We start from the raw sequence: 25,746 nt of genomic DNA, 5'->3' as shown, positions 1-25,746 counted from the left end.
CTATCCCTTTACACTTCCTGTGGGAATATTTTTTTTTGGCCTGTGATTTTTACAGATACGTCAGGTGTGTATTCTCTGTTTGTGATATTTTCTCATTATTTGACAACAATTAAAACAGTACTATGGATTGTCAACTTGATTGAAATAGAGATGAAAAGGTGAGAAATTAAATCTACTTGATTTAAGGTAGCCATCCAGATGGGCCCAAATTTCCTTGTTACTTTTAAAAGATTGTTATAGATATGAAAACATGAAATCCCCCTTAAGAGATATTTAAAAAATCTCATTAAAAACTGAGGTCAGCTGTGGCAAACACAGCTGTGCCTCCCAGACCCCGCACAGGAAGTATTAGTGTCCCAGCCACCAGCAGATCACCTCTAGCTCTCAGTCCCTTTGGGGTTTGCTCAGCTGCAAAGAGCTGCCCACATTCAAGGACTGATGGAAGTAGCGGTATTAAAACTTGGCTATTTCATTTGAACTGAGACAACTCTGACGGGTCACGTATGCTCCAGACTCCTTATGGACTTGGCTGGGGCTTTGCCAGCCTGCACTGCAGTTCCGTGTGCCCACCTGATCCTGCTTTCCCCCTCTGTCCCACTAGTTATAATCCCTAATAAATACCCCGAAGGCCAAACTCCATCTAACTGTCTGCTTCCGGAGAATCTAGTCAACGAGAGCGCCCAAGAATCTCTCTGAGGACCCCCCAGAGTAGTGAGACTGCCTCTTTTGTGCCCTGATTCTTCTCTCAAGGCTCTAGTCTGAAAGTTCAGCTTCCAGTTGTTTATTCCTGCCAGCACTTCACATTCAACGGGTCCAAAGCTGATGCAGAGCTGATCTCTTTAAGCTTGTGCCTCAGAACAACTTGTGGTTGCCTCCCATTTTATAATTCATTTAATGGTACCACCATCATATTCCCACAGGATCAAAACTGCGAGGTAATTTTGCTCCCTCACACACCTAGCTCTGTATACCTAGTCTATTAGTCACGCTTTGTAACATGTGAAGGACTTTACTCATTTCTCCAGGGATTCACTTTCCTCTAAACAAGGGATGCTGCTGAAATCATAACGGACAGCTTCACTTTGCTCTTGGGATATCTAGTCTCCTTAATAATCTTGAGTTTTCCTTCCCTTTGAGTCCTTCTTTTAAGACAAAAAATGTATTTTTCTCATAATGGACACATACACAACATTGCAACCCACAATCATCTACTCATTTTACAGCACAATATATTGGCTCACATACTCAATAAGAGAATACTGCTTTGGGAGGTTGGTAGCAGACGCCACAGGCTTCACTGCTCCTCCTGCATTTAAGATTAGCGCAGCCCCGTCATGAGAACAAAACATTATTTTGTCCCAGTTTAAGATAAAATACATTCAACTTTCTTTTCCTTTTTTTTTTTTTTCCCCCACACTGTGTGGCTTGCGGGATCTTAGTTCCCCAACTAGGGTCCTCGGCAGTGAAAGCGTGGAGTCCTAACCACTGGGCCGCTAGGGAATTCCCTCCTTTTTATCTTTTATACTGGACTAAAGAGTAAAGAAAAACCAAGTCTTGATAAATGCCAAAGTAATACTTTTATAATATAGAGACTAAAACATGTGCGAATGTTATTGCGCAGTTTAGAAGTCTATGAAAAATACCTATTTTTTAAAGCACGCAACTCACTGAAAGATGCTGACGTTTAAAATTGAAAGTTGTGTTGTCAGTTGAAAGTGAGAAATTGAGATGTTCGTGAGGGAGAAATTGTCGGGAAAGCAGTAGAACATTTCCTGCCCGTGGGTGCAGTCTTGAGGATTGGTGACGGCCATGACAAATCCAACAGCCATCACCACAGCACCAATGGGAAGCATGACACAGGACATAATCTTATCTGAGTGTGTCCTCGGTTCTTCAGACAGTTTCAGATAACATGCTGATGGGATGATAAAAATTAGGGGAGCTGCACAGAGCACACCCTGCGTATTCAAAACAAGAAATAAGATAATGTTACTGAATGGAGCGTTCCTTGGACAGTTTTTAAAAAACATTTACAAAATGTATTTGTCATCATGCATGTTAAAAGTTTGATAGGTTCAGTTAAATCAAACAGAGGAAAGAAAAATAATTCCAAGAAAGACTTAGGAATAGGTTTTTCCCTTACTGATGGTATATTTACAAATGAGAAAAGCAAAATAATATAATAGTATATCAGGCTTAAATAATAATCAGAAAATAATATAAAATAAAGCAGATGGTAAGACTGACTCCTGGCAAACTCTTAAAAGTTCCCATATTTTCAGTCACATCATATTTCCTTATACTCTTCATTTCAAATTGCTGGTTATCTATTATGCCATTCAAAGCTGAGAGGTCTGTTTGTCAGCTGTGTACAAAAGGGGACTATTGGGAGGTGTATATAGGGCATAACGTCTTATCTCTCCTCTCCTCTTTCCTTGACTTTGTATGAAAGTAGGTGCCTGTCTGTATGAGAAAGGAAAACTGTACCCCTAAGGGTACTTAGCATGAAGTAGCATTTCTAAATCCTCTTTCAAGTAAAACTAAACACATTATTACCCTAGAAAATTGACAGCAGAACTAAATAACTATGACTCATTCACCCTTCCCCCACATTGGCTTATGGATATAAGTCCAACCTGAGGAGGAATGTTAGATTGAAAATTATGGGAAGTGGTGTTGTCTATTATAGAAAGATCAAGAGTTACTGACTTCAAAGGAAAGAGACTTTCCCCTTGAGGAGGCCAAATCTGCACTAGTAACTCTGTGAATGAAGTAATGTTAAAATTTAATGCACTTTAGGTAATATTTTTTCTAATTATGTTAAAAATTAATTATATATTAAACAAAACATAACATATTATTAACAAAATATATTTATATGATGTGACAAATGACGAATGATATTTTCTTAAACCATAATACAGAAAATTTTTAAAACACACAATAACCAATATGATATGGTTTAGAATACAAAAGAAGCTTTCCATAAAAAATATATTTTCCATACCTGAAAAAGTTATTATGGAAATTTGTAACTATACAGAAAAGTAGAAAGGATAGTATAATGAAACCCTATATGCCTATCACTATGGTTTGAAAGCTTTTGACACATTATTTTGGTAGATTGTCCCTAGGGAAAAATCATAGAAAACTGATTTTGAAATTGGATGATGTAAAAGAACAGATTAGACCTTAAAAATAGTTTTAAAAGAAAGTTTTTTTCAGTCTCACCATTTACTAAGTTTACTGTATTTTACACTAATTACTACTCTCATACAAGAAATATACGACTATGATTTCAAAAATGTAACTTTTTTATTTTTACAAAAACAGCAAAAGTCTGGAGAAATATCAATTGAGGGGGACAAATTATGAAGTCAGACTAGCCAGGCAGCATCTAAAAATCTGGGGAAGAATAGAAGGGACCACACTTCATGGAAAATATTTCTACAGTCAGAGATATAAGAATGAGAAAATTCTAAGAGGTACCATATTCTAATTTAAAATATATGGACAATATAATTTTGCTATTCATAGCACATGAATACAAATGATTACCTACAAAGGTACACAGCATATAAAGGATTAGTTTTCATATGGCCAGAGTTAAATGAATTATGGATTCCTTAGGCTCCATCATGTCACTTGAAACTGACAATGTTTTTCAAGTTATAAAAAATACTGTAGAACTCAATCTGTGCTTACAATAATTATCCTTTGATTTCTATGAAATAATTTTTGAAAACAATTATATATGTATGCGTGTGTGTGTGTGTGTGTGTGTGTGTGTGTGTGGAGAGAGAGAGAGAGAGTCTCTTCTCTTCATAGGAACAAACATGTGAAACTACTTCATCTGGAACTGTGGAGTGTGAAAGTGCTATCAGGATGAAAACTGCCACCAGCTGCTGCTAAGAAGCTGTCATCAGTCAGCATTTGGGACTCTTCCAAACCTAACTTGCTGGGCAGTGCAAAGTAATGGGTGTTCTGTTTATGCCATAATTTTCAAGGGTTGAGAAAGTAGTGGGAATTAGTGGGAAAATTGTATAGCTGATGTTTGTACTGGAAGAAGTCCAGTTGAGTATCTTGTCTTGATAGCGGTTACTTTCCTAATATTTGAGAGCTCCGTCTTGCTAGAGATTGTTGTTAGGACCTAAGATCATCAGTAAAATGATAGAACAGTTCCATCTGCTCTATTCCCTACAAATGAGTCCAGCTAATTTGATCTATCTAATATAGCCTTGCCTGAGGTTACACCACTGGCTTTGGGATAATTTTTGAAATTTCTTGACAGGACATAAATACCATAACAATTTATCAAAGAGACAAGAAAATATAGCCTTAATTATAAAGGGTGGGGGGAAAGCACTATCCTTTGATAATAACACCACAGATGCCAGCGCATTTTGTAGTTTGCAAGGGGGAAATAACAGAAAGTGTTGAAGATCTTTACGGGCAATACAGATTGGAAAAGTATCTGAGTTCTCCTACCTGAATATAAACCTCTCATTTATGCAAGGAAGCTGAAAACTAAATAAAAGAATGCTTATACATATTGAAAATTTCTACTCAGTAATCAATTTGGACTCGTGAAATGTGTTCCTATACCTTAGAAAGAAACTCTAGCTCACAGGTCTTTGGCAGCTTGGACTATGGCTCCCTCACTCTGTATGTGGGCTCTTGCTGGGTAACTGGTTTGCTGTCCTCCTTCCACTGTAAGCTGCACACAGTGCTTGCTGGGCTGGTTACTCTGACCACAAGCACCAGCTGCTTCATCTCTTCTCTTTGCTCTGCTGCACGTAGAAACCCATAGGACCCAATTACTGCAGATGCCTCTTCTCTCTAAGAGCAACGTCAGTGCCAAGATGCTGGATTCTTATTACCAAGAATGGAACCTACATTTATTTTATTTGTTTCTAAAATGAATCCTTTAAAATTGAGAGTGCATTTGACTTGGAAAATATGTCATTGTCTGCCGCCATGAAAACAATAAAATAAAAGGGAAGCTAAGTTCTAAATGGGGTTTTGCTTTTTATTAAATAACTAATATAACCCTGAATAATTTATTCTGTATTATTTTAGTTATACTAAGTAACAGCATTCCCTTAACTTTGCAAGTTGAAGGTCTGATTCTATTACACATCTCATTTGTAAAGGTCCATATTCTACTTATTCTTTTTTTTAAAAATAAATTTATTTATTTGTTTTTATTTTTGGCTGTATTAGGTCTTTGTTGCTGTGCGCGGGCTTTCTCTAGTTGTGGCGAGTGGGGGCTGCTCTTTGTTTTGGTGCGTGGGCTTCTCGTCGTGGCTTCTCTTGTTGCAGAGCACGGGCTCTAGGCCCGCGGGCTTCAGTAGTTGTGGCACATGGGCTCAGTAGTTGTGGCTCGCGGGCTCTAGAGCACAGGCTCAGTAGTTGTGGCGCACGGGCTTAGTTGCTCTGCAACATGTGGGATCTTACTGGGCCAGAGATCGAACCCGTGTCTCCTGCATTGGCAGGTGGATTCTTAACCACTGCGCCACCAGGGAAGCCCTCTACTTATTCTTGATTCTACCACTTAAAACTAGTGTGACCTATTTAAGTGTTTATTAACAGATGAATGGAAAAAGGTGTGGTATCCATACACATACACACACACACAGAGAAATATTACTCAGACATAAAAAAGAATGAAATTCTGCCATTTGCAATAACATGGATGGACCTAGAGCGTATTATGCTTAGTGAAATAAATCAGAGAAAGACAAATACTGTATGTTGTCACTTACATGTGCAATGTAAAAAATAAAACAAAGTAGTGACTATAACAAAAAAGAAACAGACTCACAGATATAGAGAACAAACTAGTGGTTACCAGTGGGGAGGGGTGAAGGTGGAAAGGGCAGGATAGGGGAAGGAGATGAAGAGATATAAACTATTATGTATAAGATAGATAAGCTACAAGGATATATTGTACAGCATAGGAAAATATAGCCATTATTTTATATTAACTTTAAATGGAATATAATCTATAAAAATATTGAATCACTATGTTGTACACCTGGAAGTAATCTATTATAAATCAACTATACTTTAATTAAAAAAAAAAACTAGTGTGACCTATTTAATCACTCCAATCACTCTGTGCCTCAGTTTCTTCATCTATACAATTAATACAGATTAAGAGGATAATGCATGCAAAACACTTGGCACAGAGTAAATGCTCCCTACATGCTAGCTCACACTGTTGCTCAGAAGGGGAACACCACATGCTTTAGCTACTTCTAAAGTGTTGCGTGACCTGGCTTGCATTACTGACAGAAATGATGCTTGATCTGGCTTTATGAAACATGACAAATGCCCACACAAAACGGAGTTGAACAAAGACCTGACTATGATATTGTGCTAACCAAAAGACATTTGTTGACTGGAAAAATATGCACTCAAGTGGTCTGGAAGAGAATGCAGATCTTAGATTTTATGAATTCCTACAAAGTGCTTTAAAACTAGTGTAATTGAGTTATTAGATCATGACAATTTAACACTCTGTTTTTTATGAATGTTTACATAACCAGGTTTTTAAAAAATCTAAGGATCTAGAATCATGTATTAAATTTTTAAAAATAGTCCTCCAAGCCAGCTCAGATCTTGACTTTATAACAGATATTCACCAAATATTATTCTTTGACTACAACACCAGAATTCTGTCTTAACCACCAAAAATTTCAACATAAGCATAACAGGGAATATTTAATGTGATTATGTGCTTATAATTTTATTGTGTGAGTGTGATTCACAGTGAACAGAAAGTAATGGTCAAATTTACAAAAATATATCATTCCTGAAACATAAGCAATATGTGTATGCTCGCTTAACTTAAAGGGAACAAAACATTCTTAGGCTATCAAAATAGTGAGTGGCAAGGCACTTGATAAAGACATTTTCTCTCATATGACAATCCTACAATATTCTAACAAACAAACAAACATGCGAACTCAAATGAGACATTTCACAAAATAAGAAATAACATCGAGCTGGGAGTCATGCCGATCATGTCCTCAGCATAATTAGAGGGTTACCATTACTGTCAACCCCAACAATTTTTTGTAACACTTAATTTCCTGGTGCTACACTAAGAATGTCTCTTATGTCCAGGGGCATTTGTAGAAATAGTTCCTCAACTGTGCTCCCAAGGGCAATCGCCCATGCAGTAATTTGGAGCACTGTGTTCTTGGCACTGTGCTATATACTGTGGAAGATGGAGGAGGCAGCTAAGTACCATTCTTGTCTCCAAAGAACTTGCACATAGGTAGGCAAGGCAAGCTTATGGACAGTCCAAACAGTACATAATACAAGATAATACATAAATCAAGTTAGCACATTTAGGTAGCAGTCATCCCTTTATGTAGACCAAGGTTGGAACATGAAATGATTTTGAGTGAACCTACTAGCCTTTGGCCTATGCAAAATTAGGATGTAGGTAAAAGTTACTTTTAATAATGATCCATCTCTCCTATGAGCCTTCTTTCCATTGCTAATGGAATAGATGTTTCCCTAGTCCCATGCGGTTTCAGGGGAGCTGCCTACTCCCTACTTTGCACATACTCTGATGCAGGAAAATTCCCAATAGTGTTCCTGACTGAATCTTCCACTACCTTTGCCTGGACCTTCAAATCCAAATGGCACTTGGAGGGAACAATGTCTCGGGCACTGACAATAATACCTTCCCCTTCCCCTTAACTCTCAGTGGAGTGAGTAAATGATAACTTGGGATTCCATCTGAAAAGCTTGCCCTCCCTGTGGGGGCATGATTGATGAATGCTAAGTGGTGTGATTCTGAGTAGAAATTTCATTAGGACTGTAGAAGGGGAAGACGAAAGACTCTAAAGTGGTAGATTCACTTCTATTCATGTTTCACCAAATGCCATCATTATCCTACTTCCACAAAGTAGAACCAAGGAGTCATTCTTTTTTTCTTTTGGTCACTTTTAAAAACTGACATATAGTTGACATACGATATTATGTTAGTTTTAGGTGTACTACATAGTGATTTGACATTTACATACATTATAAAATGATCACCACAATGAGTCTAGTAAATCATCTGTCCCCATACGAAGTTATTACAGTACTATAGACCATATTCCTTATGCTGTATATTACATACACATGGCTTATTTATTCTATAACTGGAAGTCTGTATCTCTTAATCTCCTTGACCTATTTCACCCCCCTCACCACTCCCTTCTGGCAACCACTCATTTGTTCTCCGTATCTATGAGCCTGTTTTCATTTTTTTTTTTAATCTTTCTTAGATTCCACATATAAGTAAGATAATACAGTATTTGTCTTTTTCTGTGTGACTTATTTCACTTAGCATAATACACTCTGGATCCAACTATGATTTCATTTTGTTTTGCCCAAGTAGTATTCCACTGTATATACATACCACATCTTCTTTATTCATTCATCTATTGATGGACACTTAGGTTGTTTCCATATCTTGGCTACTGTAAATAATGCTGCCAGGTACTTCAGGGTGCATATATATTTTCAAATTAGTGTTTTTGTTTTTCTTTGGATAAACACCCAGAAGAGGAATTGCTGGATCCCAAGAAGTCATTCTTGATGTGTCCCTCTATCCCCCTGTCCTCCCAGTTGAATTGGTTACCAAATTCTGTCAATCTTTTCTCAAAAATGTCTTTTCGGAGTCTACTTATACCTCTTTCTTTTCTTCATTGCCTATATAGCAGCTGAACTTTTATTTGTGAGATTGTAAGCTCCACGATAGCATGGATCCTTTCTGATTTCCTCCCATCCTTGTATTTCTGTTGTGTGGAATACAGTATACTTGACCCTTGAATAATGTAAGGGTTAAGGGGTTTCTGAGCAGTCGAAAATCGGTGTATAACTTATAGTCAGCCCTCCACATACTTGGTTCCTCCATATCTGCAGATTCAACCAACTGAGGTTCATGTAGTACATATTTATTGAAAAAAATCTGTACACAAGTGGACCTGTGCAGTTCAAATCCATGTTGTTCAAGGCTCAACTGTAATTATGCAATATATATCTGATCAACAAATAAACAAGTTAGAAAATGCACTAAATTTTAAATCTTTGTAATATTTGCATAGAAAGGAAAGGAAAATAATAATTACAGGAAAGAATAAACATAAGCCAAAGGATAAAAGAAAGAATTAATATGGCTTACTCATAGGTCAAAAATAAGATCGACTAGAGCTGAGGGCAGATTATGGGAAGTTAATGGTAAAAAACTTTCCATAGAGGGTTTGGAGTCAGATCATAAAGGCAACAGATTTTATGCTTGTTGGTAGGAAAGTGGAGATTTTTAAGCAGGATGGTGATAAATTGGAAGCAGAGCTTAAATATATGCTAGTTGAAGCAAAACGCCAGTACTAATTCAGATGTGATATGATGAGGACCTAGATTTGGGAAGCAGCAGTAGAGATTACAAAGTAAAGTCTAGAGGGAGAAAAAAACACTTCAAAGAAAAAAAGAAGAACTTGCGCCAGGGTAAGTGAATGTGGGGTGTGGATATAAGTCTCTTCATTACATATTTTAATTAATCTCTCTAGACCTATCTTCACTCTGCATAGGACTTTCCAGATCCGTTTAATTTATTGTTATTTTCAGTAATATGTATGTTCTACAGAAAACAGAATATGAAAAAAGTCCTTTAAACCAATATCGTAATTTCAGCACTATTGATATTTTGGATTGGATAATTCTTTGTAGTAGGGGTTACCCTGCACATTGTGGGATGGTTAGCCACATTCCTGTCCTCTACCCACTAGATACCACTAGCACCAGCCTACCCAGTTGTGGCAACTAAAAATGTCTCTAGACATTGCTAAATGTCCCCTGCAGGTGGAGAGGGAAGGGCAATGTTTCCCCCACTGGAGAACCACTGCTCTAAAAATATAGTCCTATAAAGTACACAATATCATCTTTATAAATATTTACTATAATATAACAAACACATTTTCATTCCACTTTAGAAAGTGACACCTTTGTTAAGGGAAAATACATCTCATGTTAAATGTAAACATTATTTTAAAAGGGATTCTTAGAATCTTTAAATGTACTTACATTGAGCTCTAAAACTATTCCAAGGCAATCAATCAGCAATGACACAAGTGTGGCCACAGTAATGATAACCACTGTTATGATAATGTGGAGAACTGACGAAAGAGTCCCACCAAAAAACACATTGGCAATTACCTGCCAAATATAAACAGATTATTTAGAGAGGGAGTCTCAGAGTTGTGCAGGACTTATTAAGAGAGTATTTTATATTATAGTAGTTAGGACTGTATAAAACACTACCAATTAGGCAATCAATCAAATCTTAAGCCAAAGCCATATGAATGAATGTTCTATCGTTTCCAAAGTATTTACACATAGACACACACACATATCAATAACAAGTATTCTTTGTTGAACTATCAGACAGGCAGTGGATTACATTCCAGACTCAGAACACGGCATACTAATGTGTGTATAAATATATTTCTCAAGTGTAAGAGATACCTTGGGAAGTTACCTTATCCTTCCTCCTTGAGTCCAACAAGCTTACCACTTACACAAACTACAGATGCTATTTAGATTATTTGAATGACCTCTAAGGAAGGGGTTAGCACAATATCCTTTAATAATAATGGGTGTGTAATATCCTTTACTAACAGGAAATTAATTTCATATAATCTAAATCCTATTTGATACAAGCCAAGTCTATTTTATCTCACCTTTCCTCAACAAAAATGGAGAAGAGTTGATTACCATTTTCCATTGATACTCAGATCAGGAAATCGATCAACAGTTACTTATTTACTGACTTGCTAAGAGAAAATGTCTAGGAGATGATTCCTAGTCTCAGAAATTAACATCCTAATTGGAGAGATCCAACCAATCTAATGAAACAAATAGTGATCAATTTTTGACAGATTAAAAAGATCAAATACAATTCAGAACTAGACAGTGCTTTAGTTATCTAGATCTGATTCCCTGAGAGTAATTGGCTTTACAGTATTCCTGAAATGTGCTTGTCCTACCTTGGCTTGAGGTAGGACTTGAAACATGGATGGGATTTAGAACAGAATTATAGACCAAGGCAACAGTGTGAAAAAGAGCAAAGAGGTAAGAACAGTAAAGATACCTATGGGGGACAAGGAGGAGACAGCCTGAATAGGGTGGTAGCTTTATGCAAAAGAACCATGAGACAAGTATTGGAAATGGTGGGAGAGGATCAGATGCTGGGGACCTTAATGACTGTGATAAGTAGCATTCCTAGTTGAGTAACAGTCCCCCATTGACGGGATACTGCCATAACTGTTAATAATTAAATGGGGATACTAGTCACTCTTACTCATTTATGGTTTTACAATTGGTAATGTCCTTCCAAATATTATCTAATTTGAAGTTCATTGTTTTTTTTTTTTTTTTTTTTTTTTTGCGGTACACAGGCCTCTCACTGTTGTGGCCTCTCCCGTTGCAGAGCACAGGCTCCGACACAGTCTCCGGACGCGCAGGCTCAGTGGCCATGGCTCACGGGCCCAGCTGCTCCATGGCATGTGGGATCTTCCCAGACCGGGGCACGAACCTGCGTTCCCTGCATCAGCAGGCAGACTCTCAACCACTGCGCCACCAGGGGAGCCCCTGAAGTTCATTCTTATAGATGAAGATCACTGAGTGGGGCAGGCTAGTGAGAGTATTTATTAGGCACAGACTGGCTTTGTGGCACCCTTGTACTTGGCTGGCTACTTTACCTATGAATAGAAACAGCTTTGATTATATTTAGGCCAACTGTATATTTGTGTGTGTGTGTGTGTGTGTGTGTGTGTGTGTGTGTGTGTGTGTGCGCGCAGAAAGGAGAGAAAGAAAAAGGAAGTGAACGGGTGAGGTATATGCAAAGTTCCTCTGCCTAGTATTTGCTACCATGGCAGAGATCTTGGTTCGGTTCTGTCTTCCTGTCATGGCAGCTAGAAAGGAAACACAAGTTCCAAGTACTGAAGACATAAGCTATACAGGTGGAGTGACTCTGACAGACCACAAGCAGTTCACCAGAAACCACATGAGAATGCACCATTTATTATTGCAGATCTAGAGATCAGATTTGAACCTAAAGTACTGGGCAGAAACTAAAATAAAACCATTTCTGGCATCCAACAAGAGTTGGCAAAAATTTTAAAGGCTCTTCAATTTAAAAGATATTCATCAAGTTCTGTCTACTGCTCCCTATATTTGAGGAGAGCTGGCCTATGAGTTATACATTTGTAAGTGAGGACAAGTGATTAACTGCAAAGGATATACATAGTGCTGAACATTTCCTCATTCCTTTTTCTTGTGCAGTTCCCTATCTGCAGAAGTGGCATAAGGTAAGCACTAGTGTGCCTCTAGAAGCCTGCCCATTAGTTAGTGTATCTGAAGCTCTGTAGGCATTTCGCTTCACACATTAGACCCATTGACATGGTGCACTGTGTAAACAGCCTCTAGGAATAGATCCTAAGACTAAGCCTTTTCAGTGTGATTCCTGAAAGAACCACTATGAAGCAGGATCATGTTGTTCTGCTAAATGGTACAGTGGATTTTTAGCATACTGTATAAGGGATTCCTGACAAGCCACATTATCCAATTTTACACAAAAAGAATTAGTTCTCTTTTACCTAATCTTCCTCTACAAATTCAGGTGGGCTATGTAACATAACTTGGAGTTGACTTTATAAGTGAAATATCTGAATATACAGATATAAGTAAATAATATACTCTCTATTATTTTATATGGTATATAAGTATAAATAAATATATTTATCATAATAAACATATTTATAAATTTATGAATGAATAAAGAAATGTTTATTTTATATTTACATAAACATAAACATTTATAAATTTATAAATATAGAATAAAATATATCTGTAAAACTAATGGTTTAAATTGAATTTGGGGTTTTCATGAAAAATAAAATATTTTAGTTTTTTAAAACTAATAAAACTCATCAAATCTGTCCTGTGGTGCCTTTAAAACATGTTGACTTATAAAACATTTTAGCCAAAAAACAATTTTGTAAAACATGTTTTAAACCTTAGTACTTAATTTCTTTGTAAGAATGAGTAAAATAGGGATTCCCTGGTGGCGCAGTGGTTGAGAGTCTGCCTGCCGATGCAGAGGACACGGGTTTGTGTCCCGGTCCGGGAAGACCCCACATGCTGCGGGGCAGCTGGGCCCGTGAGCCATGGCCGCTGAGCCTGTGCGTCCGGAGCCTGTGCTCCGCAATGGGAGAGGCCACGACAATGAGAGGCCCGCGCACCGCAAAAAAAAAAAAAAAAAAGAATGAGTAAAATAAAATCTTGGTTTGACTCTATTAAATGCTGGCATTCACTTTGGAATGCAGTTGTATTAATATTTATACTTACGTTAATATAAACTAAACTACCAAACATGATTTTCAAATCCAACTTTTGAAAAAGTATCTTGTAAACATTTGAATATGAATTTATCTTTAAACTGGTTAAAAGAGAAAATTTTATACATTATATTACTTGTCATGCACTTGGGAATTTGCAAAATCAAATGATTTATAAATCGCCCCAAATTAATACAGTAGAGAGATGACCTAGGTAAAGTGTTGGAAAGAAGTTGTGCTTACCTCTCTAGTCACAAAGCATTCAATCGGGTATGTCAAAATGACAGTGACTCCATAACAAAACCTTCCAAATGTTACCAAGTCATCATTTCTGCAATAATTTTCAAATAAGTCTCCTAGAGAATAATATAAAATAGATGTATTTAATAGATACTGGGTATTGAGATGAATATCTAATAAATGAGATATTGGATATTTATTATATAAGTGAAGCTACATAAACGGCATTTAATTTAATAGAATAGACTGCCAAATCTAAACATAAATTTTGCATTCAAAAACTATATAATTACTGATGGGTATTAAAAGTAGCACATGTTCCACTTGAAAGCAAATTCATCACTAATAGTTTTTTTCTTAGTCTCAGTGTTTGTTTTTAGAAGATTAGCCTTATATTTGTACCAAGCTCTGAAAAATACTTTTATCCATTGTCTTCTTACACCAGAATCAACTCCCTAAATTCTTGTGCACTGGTTTTATAAACTTGCTTCTGGTCTTTGTTTCTGGTAAGTAAGTGACTTCATTATTAAAAAAAAAAAAAAAAGTCTGTTAAAATAAACAAATTTCCTTTTGAAATGTTATTCTTAGATCAAGGACAATCCTGAAAGGAACAGTAGACTAGTACATGTAGGGAGCTGAATTTCCTGTATATCACGCTATAGAGTTTAATCACAAACTCAGGGCCACAGCAAGGAATTCCAAACATACATTATCTTCCATGTTATCTGATGAGTCTGAGGTAAATGCACTGATTCAAAACTGTGAAAATATGGTTATTTCCCAGGCAGAGTATTATATTTAATTAGTTCCAAACTAAACGATGGACCATATATACATTGAACCAATTCTTATTTAGAGACTGTATTTTCTTAGACACCTGTGAGGAAATGCAGGGACCTAATGAGGGCACAGATCATGTCAGCAAAAAGTTTCCCAATATAGAAACAAAGAATATTTGAGACTGTTTATTTCCTAAATATAACATGCTTACATTTTAAAATGTTGGTCACATTTTTCGATGAGACTGACTAGAAAATTAGATAAAAGTCACACACTACCACACTGTTTACAAAGAAAACAAAATAATAATACTTCTGTACTTTTTTTTTTCATTAAAAGACTAAATGACCTGCCTCTTCCCAAGACTTACTTTAAGTGACTCTTTTCCCCTCCCCCTGTTAATTGAAGTAAATGTACATTACTTTTTAGTGTTCCTTTTGGGCAGAAGGAGATTAAATCACAAAGCAGTAGTGGCAGAGGTTCATCCAAGGTTGATTGAAAGGGTTCCAACACTCTGAGAAAAAAGGCCCAAAGCTCCCTGTTCACTAACCTCCACTAAAAAACAGGCCCTGTACCTTTTCAAAAGTCACTGGGAAATTCAAGAACAATGTAGAGTTCTCACTGCCTCACAAGCTGGAGTTTATGTAATGAAAGGGAAAAGAAGCATGCAGTGTGCGCAAACAAGACTAGATTTGCCTAAGGCAAAATGGCCTGAAGAAACAACCTCAGCTTATTCTAGGTTGAGTCTAAGTGTATTTTAGGGAATTATAGCTAGAAAAGAAAGAAAAACAAAACAAAACAAAACAGACAACCAAAACCAAAACTAACCTGTCAGCTTTGTTATATAAAGACTTAATTATATCTGCACAATTACTAACGATAAAAACACCAGGAAGGTGTGACTAAGAAAAAGGGTTTATGTCTTATAGAAAAGGCATTTAAAACCAAGGTCCTGTGCAGACTGGAGCCTACAGGCTATTTGTCTTTGCAAACTATGTAGCAATAGTGATACATGGCAATGTTTTGAAACAATTTTAATCAAGATTTTCAAGGTCACTTCCTTACTGCACTCTAATGGCACACACCGGTATTATATTTTCGATGGCACTGGGATTTTGTTATTCAGCACTCTTTTATGAAGCCATCTTCTTTATTTCTTGAGAAATCTCTCCCTATAATCATAGTCACCTGTAACCTGCATTTGGAACAATGTACCACCCACCCAAGAGTACTTCAGCGTCATCTGAAAAGTAAGCTAAGCAGAACTAGAGGCTAAGAGACAGTTTTTAATGGGCCATATGTATCCAAAATGGGGTAGATGACAAGATGGAATGGAAAGAAAATGGGACTGAAAGTTAGGAGATGTGTTTTCTACTTTGTCAGTAGCCAGCTTGGGCAAGTTACTCCGCCTCTTTGTGTTCTAGGCAGGGGGTAAAACTAGTTATTCCACTTACCTTCCTAGGGTTGTCTGAAGGTCAAATGAGATAACAAACCTGCAAAAGCTGTGAAATGCATGAATCATAGTATTTAGCAGGCTGTCAGAATACCCTAACTCTCACACTACAGAGATGAGTGAATGTAAGGGTCAAGGATGTAGAAGAGATGACCATTCTGTTGTTGGGCCTGGATGAACAGAAGAAAAGAGAAGTGAATTCAGTGTGGGGTCCTGGGATGAGAGTTGGGGTGAGGAGGGAAAGGCCTGGTTTTGTGGGAAAGGTGTATTTTGTGTTTAAGGCAAGAGTGAAACAACTAAGTAGAAATGTCCTGCAGGCAAGAGGCTGGAGATGAAAAGAAAGTTCTGGACTAGAGTTAAAACAATGAAAATCTCCAAGAATTTGTTGAGAGAAAAAAAGCCAACTTGCTTGAGCCAGTTAATGGGGGTTGTGGGGAGAGAGGGAGAGGAGGTAGGAGAAAGTAAAGATGAATCACTCAGAAAGAAAAAAATATTAAAGGAGTGAATGATGGTATGGTAGTGCTCTTTTCTCTGCGGGAGGAAAGAAAGAATGTACAGAACTGTTAAGTGACTCAGAGAGGTCCATGAAAATCAGAACCAAGAAGACTGTTAGCTTTGAAGAGTGGGAGGATATTGGTGTCCTCGAAAGTGAAACTGCAGTGGACTAGTAGAGAGGGAAGCTGGAATTCATGTGCTTTGAAGTGATACCGTGGAAGGAGGGAGAATGGACTACAGAAGAAGCTCAGCAGTTTAAAAAGGAGAAAATTAGGAAAATTAGGAGAGGCAGGAAGGTAGGGGAGAGAATGGGTTCTACTCTGAAGTAGAACATTGGGTATAATTGTACTTAAAATGAGAAGTGATAGCACCACTCCATATGAACACCAAAATATGCTAATACTGAATTTTTCATTTTACCTTGGGTGTAGCCAGTAAATGTCAAGTATCCGCATGTAGCAAAGAGAATACTGATAAATACAGAAATCAAGGTGGACACATGGATGATGCGAGACCACTTAGCTACTGTGGGTTCTTCCAAAGAACCATAAACTAAGAAGCAGTTATGGTGGCAAATAAATGCTGCAATACAAGAAAAAAAAAAGCATTATTAAAGCAAGCACCATAGTTCTCCCTTTCCTTCAGAAAATTCAGAGATGTATGCTACTTTGAAATACTAATGAACTGAAGTTCAGATATACTAATTTACTAAATATGTCAGAAATAATCTTTCTAACAGCTGTAGGAATGAGAAATTTCATTCACATTAGGCTTATATTCTCCTCATGTCACTCTTGATATATACCAGGCCTAGCCAACTTTCTCTCCCATTTCCCAGTGGCCTTTCCAATCTTAAAGGAAATCTAAACAACACCATATTTTCAGTCCAGGGCTTCCTTTCCCATCTGGGATATAACAGAGTAACTTTAGATGGCCAATTCACAATACTTTGTGTGCAAGGTTTTGAAGAAGTCCATAACACTTGCTAGATTTTCAAGTTAAGAAATAAGAAGACTTAAATGAGTTTTCTGCATGAGGAAGAGACTTGTCCAAATTGAAGCACATTCTGGTGATGAGTGAGAAAAGTTCGAGCCTAATTTTATGTTGGCACAAACTGGATCATATGCTGCTAATGTGAAGTCTAAAACTTAGGACGTCTGCTCTCCAGACACACAGCACCTTTTTTTAAAAAAAATAAATTTACTTATTTATTTTTGGCTGTGTTGGGTCTTTGTTGCTGTGCACAAGCTTTCTTTACTTGTGGTGAGTGGGGGCTACTCTTCGTTGCGGTGTGCGGGCTTCTCATTGTCGTGGCTTCTCATTGTGGAGCATGGGCTCTAGGCGCGCAGGCTTCAGTAGTTGTGGCACGTGGGCTCAGTAGTTGTGGCTTGTGGGCTCTAGAGCTCAGGCTCAGTAGTTGTAGCACACGGGCTTAGTTGCTCCGCAGCATGTGGGATCTTCCCAGGCCAGGGCTCGAACCCGTGTCCCTTGCATTGGCAGGCGGATTCTTAACCACTGTGCCACCAGGGAAGCCCCACAGCACTTTTTCCTGGTACAGAAGACTCCATATTGAGAAAGGGCCTTGGAAACCATCTACTCACCAAACGACATTACACCAACAGCCTGAATAGCATTGGGCTTTGCAAATATCCAGGCATCTTCTGTTTTTGGTCTAGAAGAGAAATCAGTTAATTTGATGAATGATTAAACAAATGCAAGCATAAGCATAAAAGAAAACAAGAAATGATGTCACACTATAAATTGAACATCTTTAAGTCAGAAATTAATAAGGGGCTCCCATTCATCTTTTTTTTTTTTTTTTTTTTTGTGGTACGCGGGCCTCTCACTGTTGTGGCCTCTCCCGTTGTGGAGCACAGGCTCCGGACGCGCAGGCTCAGCGGCCATGGCTCAGGAGCCCAGTCGCTCCGCGGCATGTGGGATCTTCCCGGACAAGGGCATGAACCCGCGTCCCCTGCATCGGCAGGCGGACTCTCAACCACTGCGCCACCAGGGAAGCCCTAACTTTTTTTTTTTTTTTTTTTGGCTGTGCTGCCCGGCATGTGGGATCTTAGTTCCCCGACCAGGGATTGAACCCGTGCCCCCTGCATTGGAAGCGCAGAGTCTAAACCCCTGGACAGCCGGGGAAATCCCCATCTTTTTAAATTGTAAATAAATTTCCTGGGAATACCAATGTTACTGTTAACCTCAGTCCTTGAAAATGCATGCCCATGACTTGGAGAGACTCTAGTTTTGCATATTTAGAATTGACCACTTAACTCTGTGACTTTATCTACTTATCAATTTAACAACAAACATTTGTTATGCACTCATCATTTGAGATACTTGTTGAGGGAGATTCAAACATTAATAATGCAAAGTTCTTCCTCAGTTAATCAATGCTGCTCTTTTTTTTTTTTTTTTTTTTTGCGGCATGCGGACTCTCACTGTTGTGGCCTCTCCCATTGCGGAGCACAGGCTCTGGACGCGCAGGCTCAGCGGCCATGGCTCACGGGCCTAGCCGCTCCGCGGCACATGGGGTCTTCACAGACCGGGGCAAGAACCCATGTCCCCTGCATCGGCAGGCGGACTCTCAACCACTGCGCCACCAGGGAAGCCCTCAATGCTGCCCTCTATTTCCCTTTAACTCTTCCAGGTTCATCCTACCCAAGGGAAATTCACAGTTGGCGCTACAGTTTATTGAGAAAGGTAGACTTGAACTAATATTAATTGAAAAGGTACTTAACTATGTTCTAGGAACTATCCTATGCTATCTCAATCTTCACAATAACACCTAAGTATTATTATCACCATTTAATGTACTAGGAAAGTCAAGCTCTGGGTGGTGACATATCTGGTCAAGCTTCCACAAACAGTAAGTAAAGAAGTTGAGATCTGTCTCTTTGGTCTGTCTCTTCCTTACTGAACTGCCAGTCGCCTCAAATTCCCACCTGTATATACACTTCTCAAAGAGGTTTTAGAAATATATGTACTTTAAATAGCTTGAATAAGTCTCTTTCCTAGTGGAATTAAAATATTTGCCAACCTGTCTATAGGCAGGGATTGGTCTCCCTGTTTAACAAATCCCTGAGTAGCAGTGAAGAGCACAGGCTCCAAGATCAGACAGCCTGTGTGATCTGGCCCCATCCACTTATTAGCTATGTATCTTAGGCAAAGTACTTAACCTTTCTGTGCTTCAGTTTTGATATCTATAAAATGAGGATAATAATAACAGTACCAAATTCACTGAGTTATTGTGTAAATTAAATAAGAAAAATATGTAAAACTTTGGAAGAGGGCTTCCCTGGTGGCGCAGTGGTTGAGAGTCCGCCTGCCGATGCAGGGAACACGGGTTCGTGCTCCGGTCCGGGAAGAACCCACATGCCGCGGAGCGGCTGGGCCCGTGAGCCATGGCCGCTGAGCCTGCGCGTCCAGAGCCTGTGCTCCGCAATGGGAGAGGCCACAGCAGTGAGAGGCCCGCGTACCGCAAAACAAAAAAAAAAACTTTGGAAGAGAGCCTAGCATACAGTAAGTATTCAATAAATGGTCACTAGTATTATCAGCTTATGTATTAACATTGTTATTATTATACAGTTTCATTTAATAGAAGGTAGCAAATGTCCAAAAGTATGGCCAGCTTCCCTGAAAAGGAAAGGCTTCAGTGAGATCCAAAAAAGGCATAAGATAGAAGAGGGGGACAGGGAAGAAGGGTCCTAGAAAGCATAAAGGTACTAGGTATAAATCCATCTATTTCCTAAGTTTGTTATTCATTCTCAATGTAGACACAAAAATGTCTCATCTGTTTTGTCAAAGTTAGTGGGATTTATGCATTATATTACTTCTTTCCATATTTGAAATGAGCATTACAGACACAAAAGAACTAAGGAGCAAGCAAGGGAGGCCTCCTGCTGTTACAGTGCTTGCTCAGAAACCCATAGTTTGTTGAGTGGGAGCTGCTGCCACCTGCTGCTTCCATTACTCATTGCAGTGAACATTACCGACAGCAGCATACCTGTCAAACTCCAATGTTAATGTGGAAAAATACAAATTTTGTCCACAGTCCTTAAACATTTTTTTGAGAAAAGGCAGCACTAACAATTGTAGAAGCTTGAAGATTTTTAACTTTCTAATATGTTTTAAATGATCTACTTTCCCTGGTAGGGTATTCCCAGGTGAATAATATTCATTTTTCCTTTCAGTACAGATTGTGGTGGTGCCCTACTTTTTAACTCTTATATTAGTAATGAAAAGGTAGGAGTTTTATTTTTATTTTTCTTCTTTCATTTAAGTTTAAAAGGTTTTTCCTGGTCCATATGGTTCCTTGATATTCCTAGATAAGATGGAGTGTGAAATAGTATCTATGATGATTTTGGATTTTCTGTGTTCAGCTTAATGATGCTGATTTTATAAGATGGAAAATACCAAAAACATGTTACAGATAGGAAAAAAATGTGTGTCCAAATCTAGATAAAGGAAAGAGACACTGAATACGGTTTTCCAACCTTTTATAAATTAGCCTGGGATTGAGTTCCAGAAAAATGGTTCCACAGAAAAAAGAAAAGAGAAAGTTTCTTGGTATACTTTATGAAACATTGATACTCAGTGTGGATGAGAAAATGAAGTTACAGACCGCTCTGACTTTAGAATATAGATGCTGAAATAGAAAATGAAATATTATCAAATGCAATCAAGCAATGTTTAAGAAAAAAATCATGTCTAAGAAGAGTTTTTTCCAATAAGTGCAAGAGTAGTTCAGTAATAGAAAAATCTTTTAGTATAAGTCATCACATTAACAGATTAATGGAGAAAAAAGCTTATGACTGACCATTTCAAAATAGGTAGGAAAGCATACAATCCAGTATTTATTTTGACAAGCATGCTAAGCACGCTATTATTAAAATAGAACTTCCTTAACCTAATAAGGAATATATACCAAAACCTACAGCAAGTGACATACTTAAAAGTGAAAAATTAGAAATATTACAATTAAAGGCAGAAACTAGATGAGGATGTTCACTATCACAGCTTTCAGAATATACTATTGGAACTCTTAGCTAATGCAATAAAATAAGATAGTGATAAGATATGTAATCATTGGAAAGTGATAAATTATTTGGACACAATATAATTATGTACACAGAAAATTCAGGGGAATCTACTGACAAGCTATTGGGATTAATAAGAGCATTCAGCAACTTCACTGGATACAAGCTTAATACACAAAAATTTATAGGGTTGATGTATACAAAAAAGAACCAGTTAAAATGTTTTTTAAATGGCAGTGACAACAAAAACACTATTTTTAAAGATATGCATAATATTAATGTCATGACATAATTTTATTGAAAGACAAACAAATGGAGAGATACAGCATATCCATATTTATGAATGGGAAGACTCAATATCATGTAGATGTCAATTCTCCAAATTAATATTAAATTTCAAAGAATAAAACATAATATCGATGGAGGAGAGATTGTTTTAAACCTATAAAGGCAGGCTTCCCTGGTGGCTCAGTGGTTGAGAGTCCACCTGCCGATGCAGGGGACACGGGTTCGTGCCCCGGTCCGGGAAGATCCCACATGCCGTGGAGCGGCTGGGCCTGTGAGCCATGGCCGCTGAGCCTGCACGTCCAGAGCCTGTGCTCCGCAACGGGAGAGGCCACAACCGTGAGAGGCCCACGAACCGCAAAAACAAAACAAAACAAAACCTATAAAGGCAAAAACCATAAAGGTAAAAATTGATAAACCTGATAAAATCAATGGAAGGTAAATATTAATATAAAATGTATAATAAATTAATCCATATTCAAAGTTAAAAAATAAAGAAAAGCTAAAAATTGGGAGATGAAATGTGTCTTGTATATAACTAAGAAAGGGTTATTATCCAGTGTATATTAAATGCTACTGCATATCATAATAAAAAGATATTCCAATGAACAATAGACAACAGGTAATTGACAGAAAAGGAAATGAGAATGGCCAACAAATATGCTGTATGTTGCTCACCCTCCTTCATAATTAGAAAAACTCAAATGAAATACATTAAAAAAAATTTTAAACCTAATTCAATAATAGCAATGTTGAGAAGTTGCTAGGACAAGATACAATTATTATGGAGGGAACTGTAAACTATAAAACAGTTTGGAGAAGATCTTGGCAATATCTAGTAAAGTTTAAGGTACTCAAAGCTTATAAGCAAACAATTACATTTCTAAATTTCTAAACCATCAGATTGTATGCTGTACAGCAATTAAAAAGAGTCACCCAGTGCTAATTTTATCAAAATGGAAATATACTGAATACAATATTGAGGGAAAAATAGTGAGTTATATTAGAGAATGTACATTTTTTTTACCATAGTGATATTTATGAATATTTTACAAACATACTAATCAATACTAATACGTAAATGCATAGTATAAGTATAGAAGCATGAACAGGAATGATTCAAACCAACTTAAGAATAATAGTTATGTCTGGGAAAAGAAAAATGAATCCAACTTAAGAATTATAGTTATTGCTATGGAAAGAGAAGTACATTGACTTTTAAATATGATAGTCTATTGTTGATAAAGACTGGAACCAAATATAGAAAATTATTTCAAAAAGATTTAGCCCAATTTAAAACTTTCTGAACTTTATATAATTATACAATATTTTCTACATGAAACCTTTTTGGATTTGAACTTAATTTTTAAGCTTAAATTTCCATAAATAGTCTATAACTGAAATTACATTCTTCCTACTGGAAAGTCATTCAAATCATTCAATTTTCAACAAATATATGCTGAACACTACTAATGTGGCAATCAGTGTTATGGCCACTGGAAATGCTGCAGAGAAAAAGACAAAACAAAGAGGTCAAATATTTTTTATTCTGTATGATAATATAGAATAGCAGCATACAATAGTGTGTTGGGGAGGAAGACATTTTCCGCTATTCTAGGTTCTTCTAGCTGCTCTAAGAGTTAAATTGACATGAGACAGATTAACAGGAGAAAATCAAACAGAACTTTAATGACAGGTATACATGGGAGAGACTCAAGGGAACTGAGTAACTCGCCAAAATGGCCAAAGCCCTCACATTAAATACCATGTTTAGCTAAAGGCAAACAAGGATGTTGGGGGTAGTGGTTTGGGACTTCGAAGGGGAGGAAGGCAATTCACATGAAGGTGGAAAAGTAAATGTTTGGTAAAGAAATGTCTGCTGGGCCATGTGGAGACATGGGACATTTAGCAGACCCTGATCTCTAGCCCTTGCCAAGTTTCTCCACCACACCTAGCACATATTCTTTGCAGGTATCTCTGGTGATTGTTCTATTCCAGGAACGTCCCTCTATCTGAATTCTTTTAGGTAGTGAGGAAGAAGGTCAAAGGTACTTCCTGAGTCTTTTGGGTCTTGTTTTCAGCTCGAAATAATCCACCTGCCAAAGAGACACCTTTTGGCATGGCGAATTTTGCTCCTCTACAATTGCTTTCTGTGCTGATGGAAATGTTCTACATCTGTGCTGTGCAATATGGTGACCACTATGCACATGTGGCTACTGAGCATTTAATACTATGGCTAGAGTTAATTAATTTTTAATTCCATTTAATTTTATCTAATTTAAATAGTCACATGTAGGGGGAGATAAATTAGGAGTTTGGGATTAACATATATACACACTACTATATATACAATAGGCAAACAACAACGACCTACTGTATAGCACAGGGAAATATACTCAATATCTTATAATAGCCTATAATGGAAAAGAATCCGAAAGAGCCTACATATATATTTATATATATACATTTACATGTATAATTGAATCACTTTGCTGTAAACAACACTGTAAATTAACATTTGCAACTAACACAACATTGTCAATTAACTATACTTCAATAAAAAATCATAAAATAAAAAAAATAGTCACATGTGGCTGGTTGCTACTGTGTTGGACAACATAGATCTAAAAGGAGTGGTATAGGTAACTTTTGTTGCAGAAAACCTAATTAGCTTCTAATGGTCTAGAAGAGTTAAAGAAATTACTTAAAGAGGATTTATTTTTCCTGCAGTGTAGCTTATGCGGTAAGTTTCAGCTACTATTTACCAACTGAACTTCCTGAGAGGCAAGAAGAAGAATGGAGGAGATGAGTGTAACAGTAGACAAGAAGAATACTTTGTTAACTTATAAAGAACCATGGCTACTAGAGAATTTGAGAAAGAAAAAAACAAGAAGAAGAAAAGAAAAAGAAGATGAAGAAAGCAAAAAAAATAACAAACTGGGAGAAACAAATCAAAATTGTCATTATGAATACAGACATGGGGGAAAACAGAGTACATAGTAGTCATATTGAAATATTATTAAATATGAACCAAGTAAAGACTAATCTGTTATTACAAAGTGATTAAATTATAGGATGAGCACTTTCCTTTTTTTTTAATTTTAAAGAATAATTCACAATAAGTAACCTGTAACAGGAAATGGTTTTCAAATGATTTTTCAAAATCAAACATATTAACATACAACTCTTCAGGAGTATTTCTTTTGTAAAAAGAGAGGCTAATTTTCTTCTGAAGAAACCCCAAAATAAGAACTACTCTCTGGTTTCTTTTTGTTTTAGATTCTTCTGTTGGCACCGTCAAAGTTCATTTCCCTGAGAACTGAAACCAACCACATTTACTGGTGTGTGTCTAGAGTTTGCAATGGAAGCCAACAGTTTTGAAGTTAGTCCACTGCGGTCGATAGCATCTCTTCAGCAACTGTTAATGTTACCTAGTAATGCATAAACCAGCTCTTTATCCCCATCTGGCTCCTACCTGCTTCTTTCATTTAATGTGATTATTTGCTGGCTATAGACAAAACTGTGATTAATATTATCAATAAGGGACAACTAGAACAATAATGAACTTAATTTCCACTGTGAAGGAACTTTCTCTCGACTAAGGAAAAACATATGGAATACAGAGAGCTGAAATGGAAAAAGTTAATGAGCTTTGGGGTCAGGCGGATTTGGATTAAAAATTTTTTTTTTAAGAACATAAATTACCATTTTTCTTTTCCAATGGTACAAAACAATTTGTCAAAAACAATTTCCAACTTAAAATGAAGAGTAGAATAAAGTTTTCAAGTATAATTTCCAAGATTAACCCTGTACAAATGATATACGTATTTTAGAAGTTCCAATACTTGCTGGGGAATTTTTTTAAACACTAAACATCTTTGTGATTAAGCCTACTTTAATCTTATCAATTAACCTTCTAACAGCATACTGTGAGGGAACACAAGCAGATTAAAAACACCGTGCTGTTTTCTGCACAAGAGAGACCCAGGTGATGCGGTGACACGAGCGTGTCTGGCCTGATCAGTAACACGGCAGACTTCATCTTCAG

At 37.1% G+C, this 25,746-nt stretch overlaps 1 protein-coding gene across 2 annotated transcripts in view; it reads right to left on the bottom strand.

Moving 5' to 3' along the window:
* Positions 1–1,474: 1,474 nt before the first annotated feature.
* SLC38A11 (solute carrier family 38 member 11) overlaps positions 1,475–25,746 on the bottom strand; it is a 52,901-nt gene continuing 28,629 nt past the window's right edge. Inside the window, exons 8-12 of one of the 2 annotated variants that reach the window (XM_060302345.2) lie at positions 17,973–18,043; positions 16,792–16,953; positions 13,647–13,759; positions 10,090–10,221; positions 1,475–1,958 (exon numbers count right to left, since the gene is read on the bottom strand). In XM_060302345.2, coding sequence (XP_060158328.1) covers positions 1,665–1,958; positions 10,090–10,221; positions 13,647–13,759; positions 16,792–16,953; positions 17,973–18,043 — 772 coding nt within the window. In that variant the 3' untranslated portion in view covers positions 1,475–1,664. The remainder of the gene's footprint in view (positions 1,959–10,089; positions 10,222–13,646; positions 13,760–16,791; positions 16,954–17,972; positions 18,044–25,746) is intronic. The other variant, XM_030852566.3, reaches the window with a different exon arrangement.

This window comes from Globicephala melas, chromosome 7 (assembly GCF_963455315.2).
Source record: "Globicephala melas chromosome 7, mGloMel1.2, whole genome shotgun sequence".
Lineage (NCBI taxonomy): Eukaryota > Metazoa > Chordata > Mammalia > Artiodactyla > Delphinidae > Globicephala > Globicephala melas.
The sequence above is the reverse complement of the archived record's forward strand: the minus strand, read 5'-3'. Positions and strand labels throughout refer to the sequence as shown.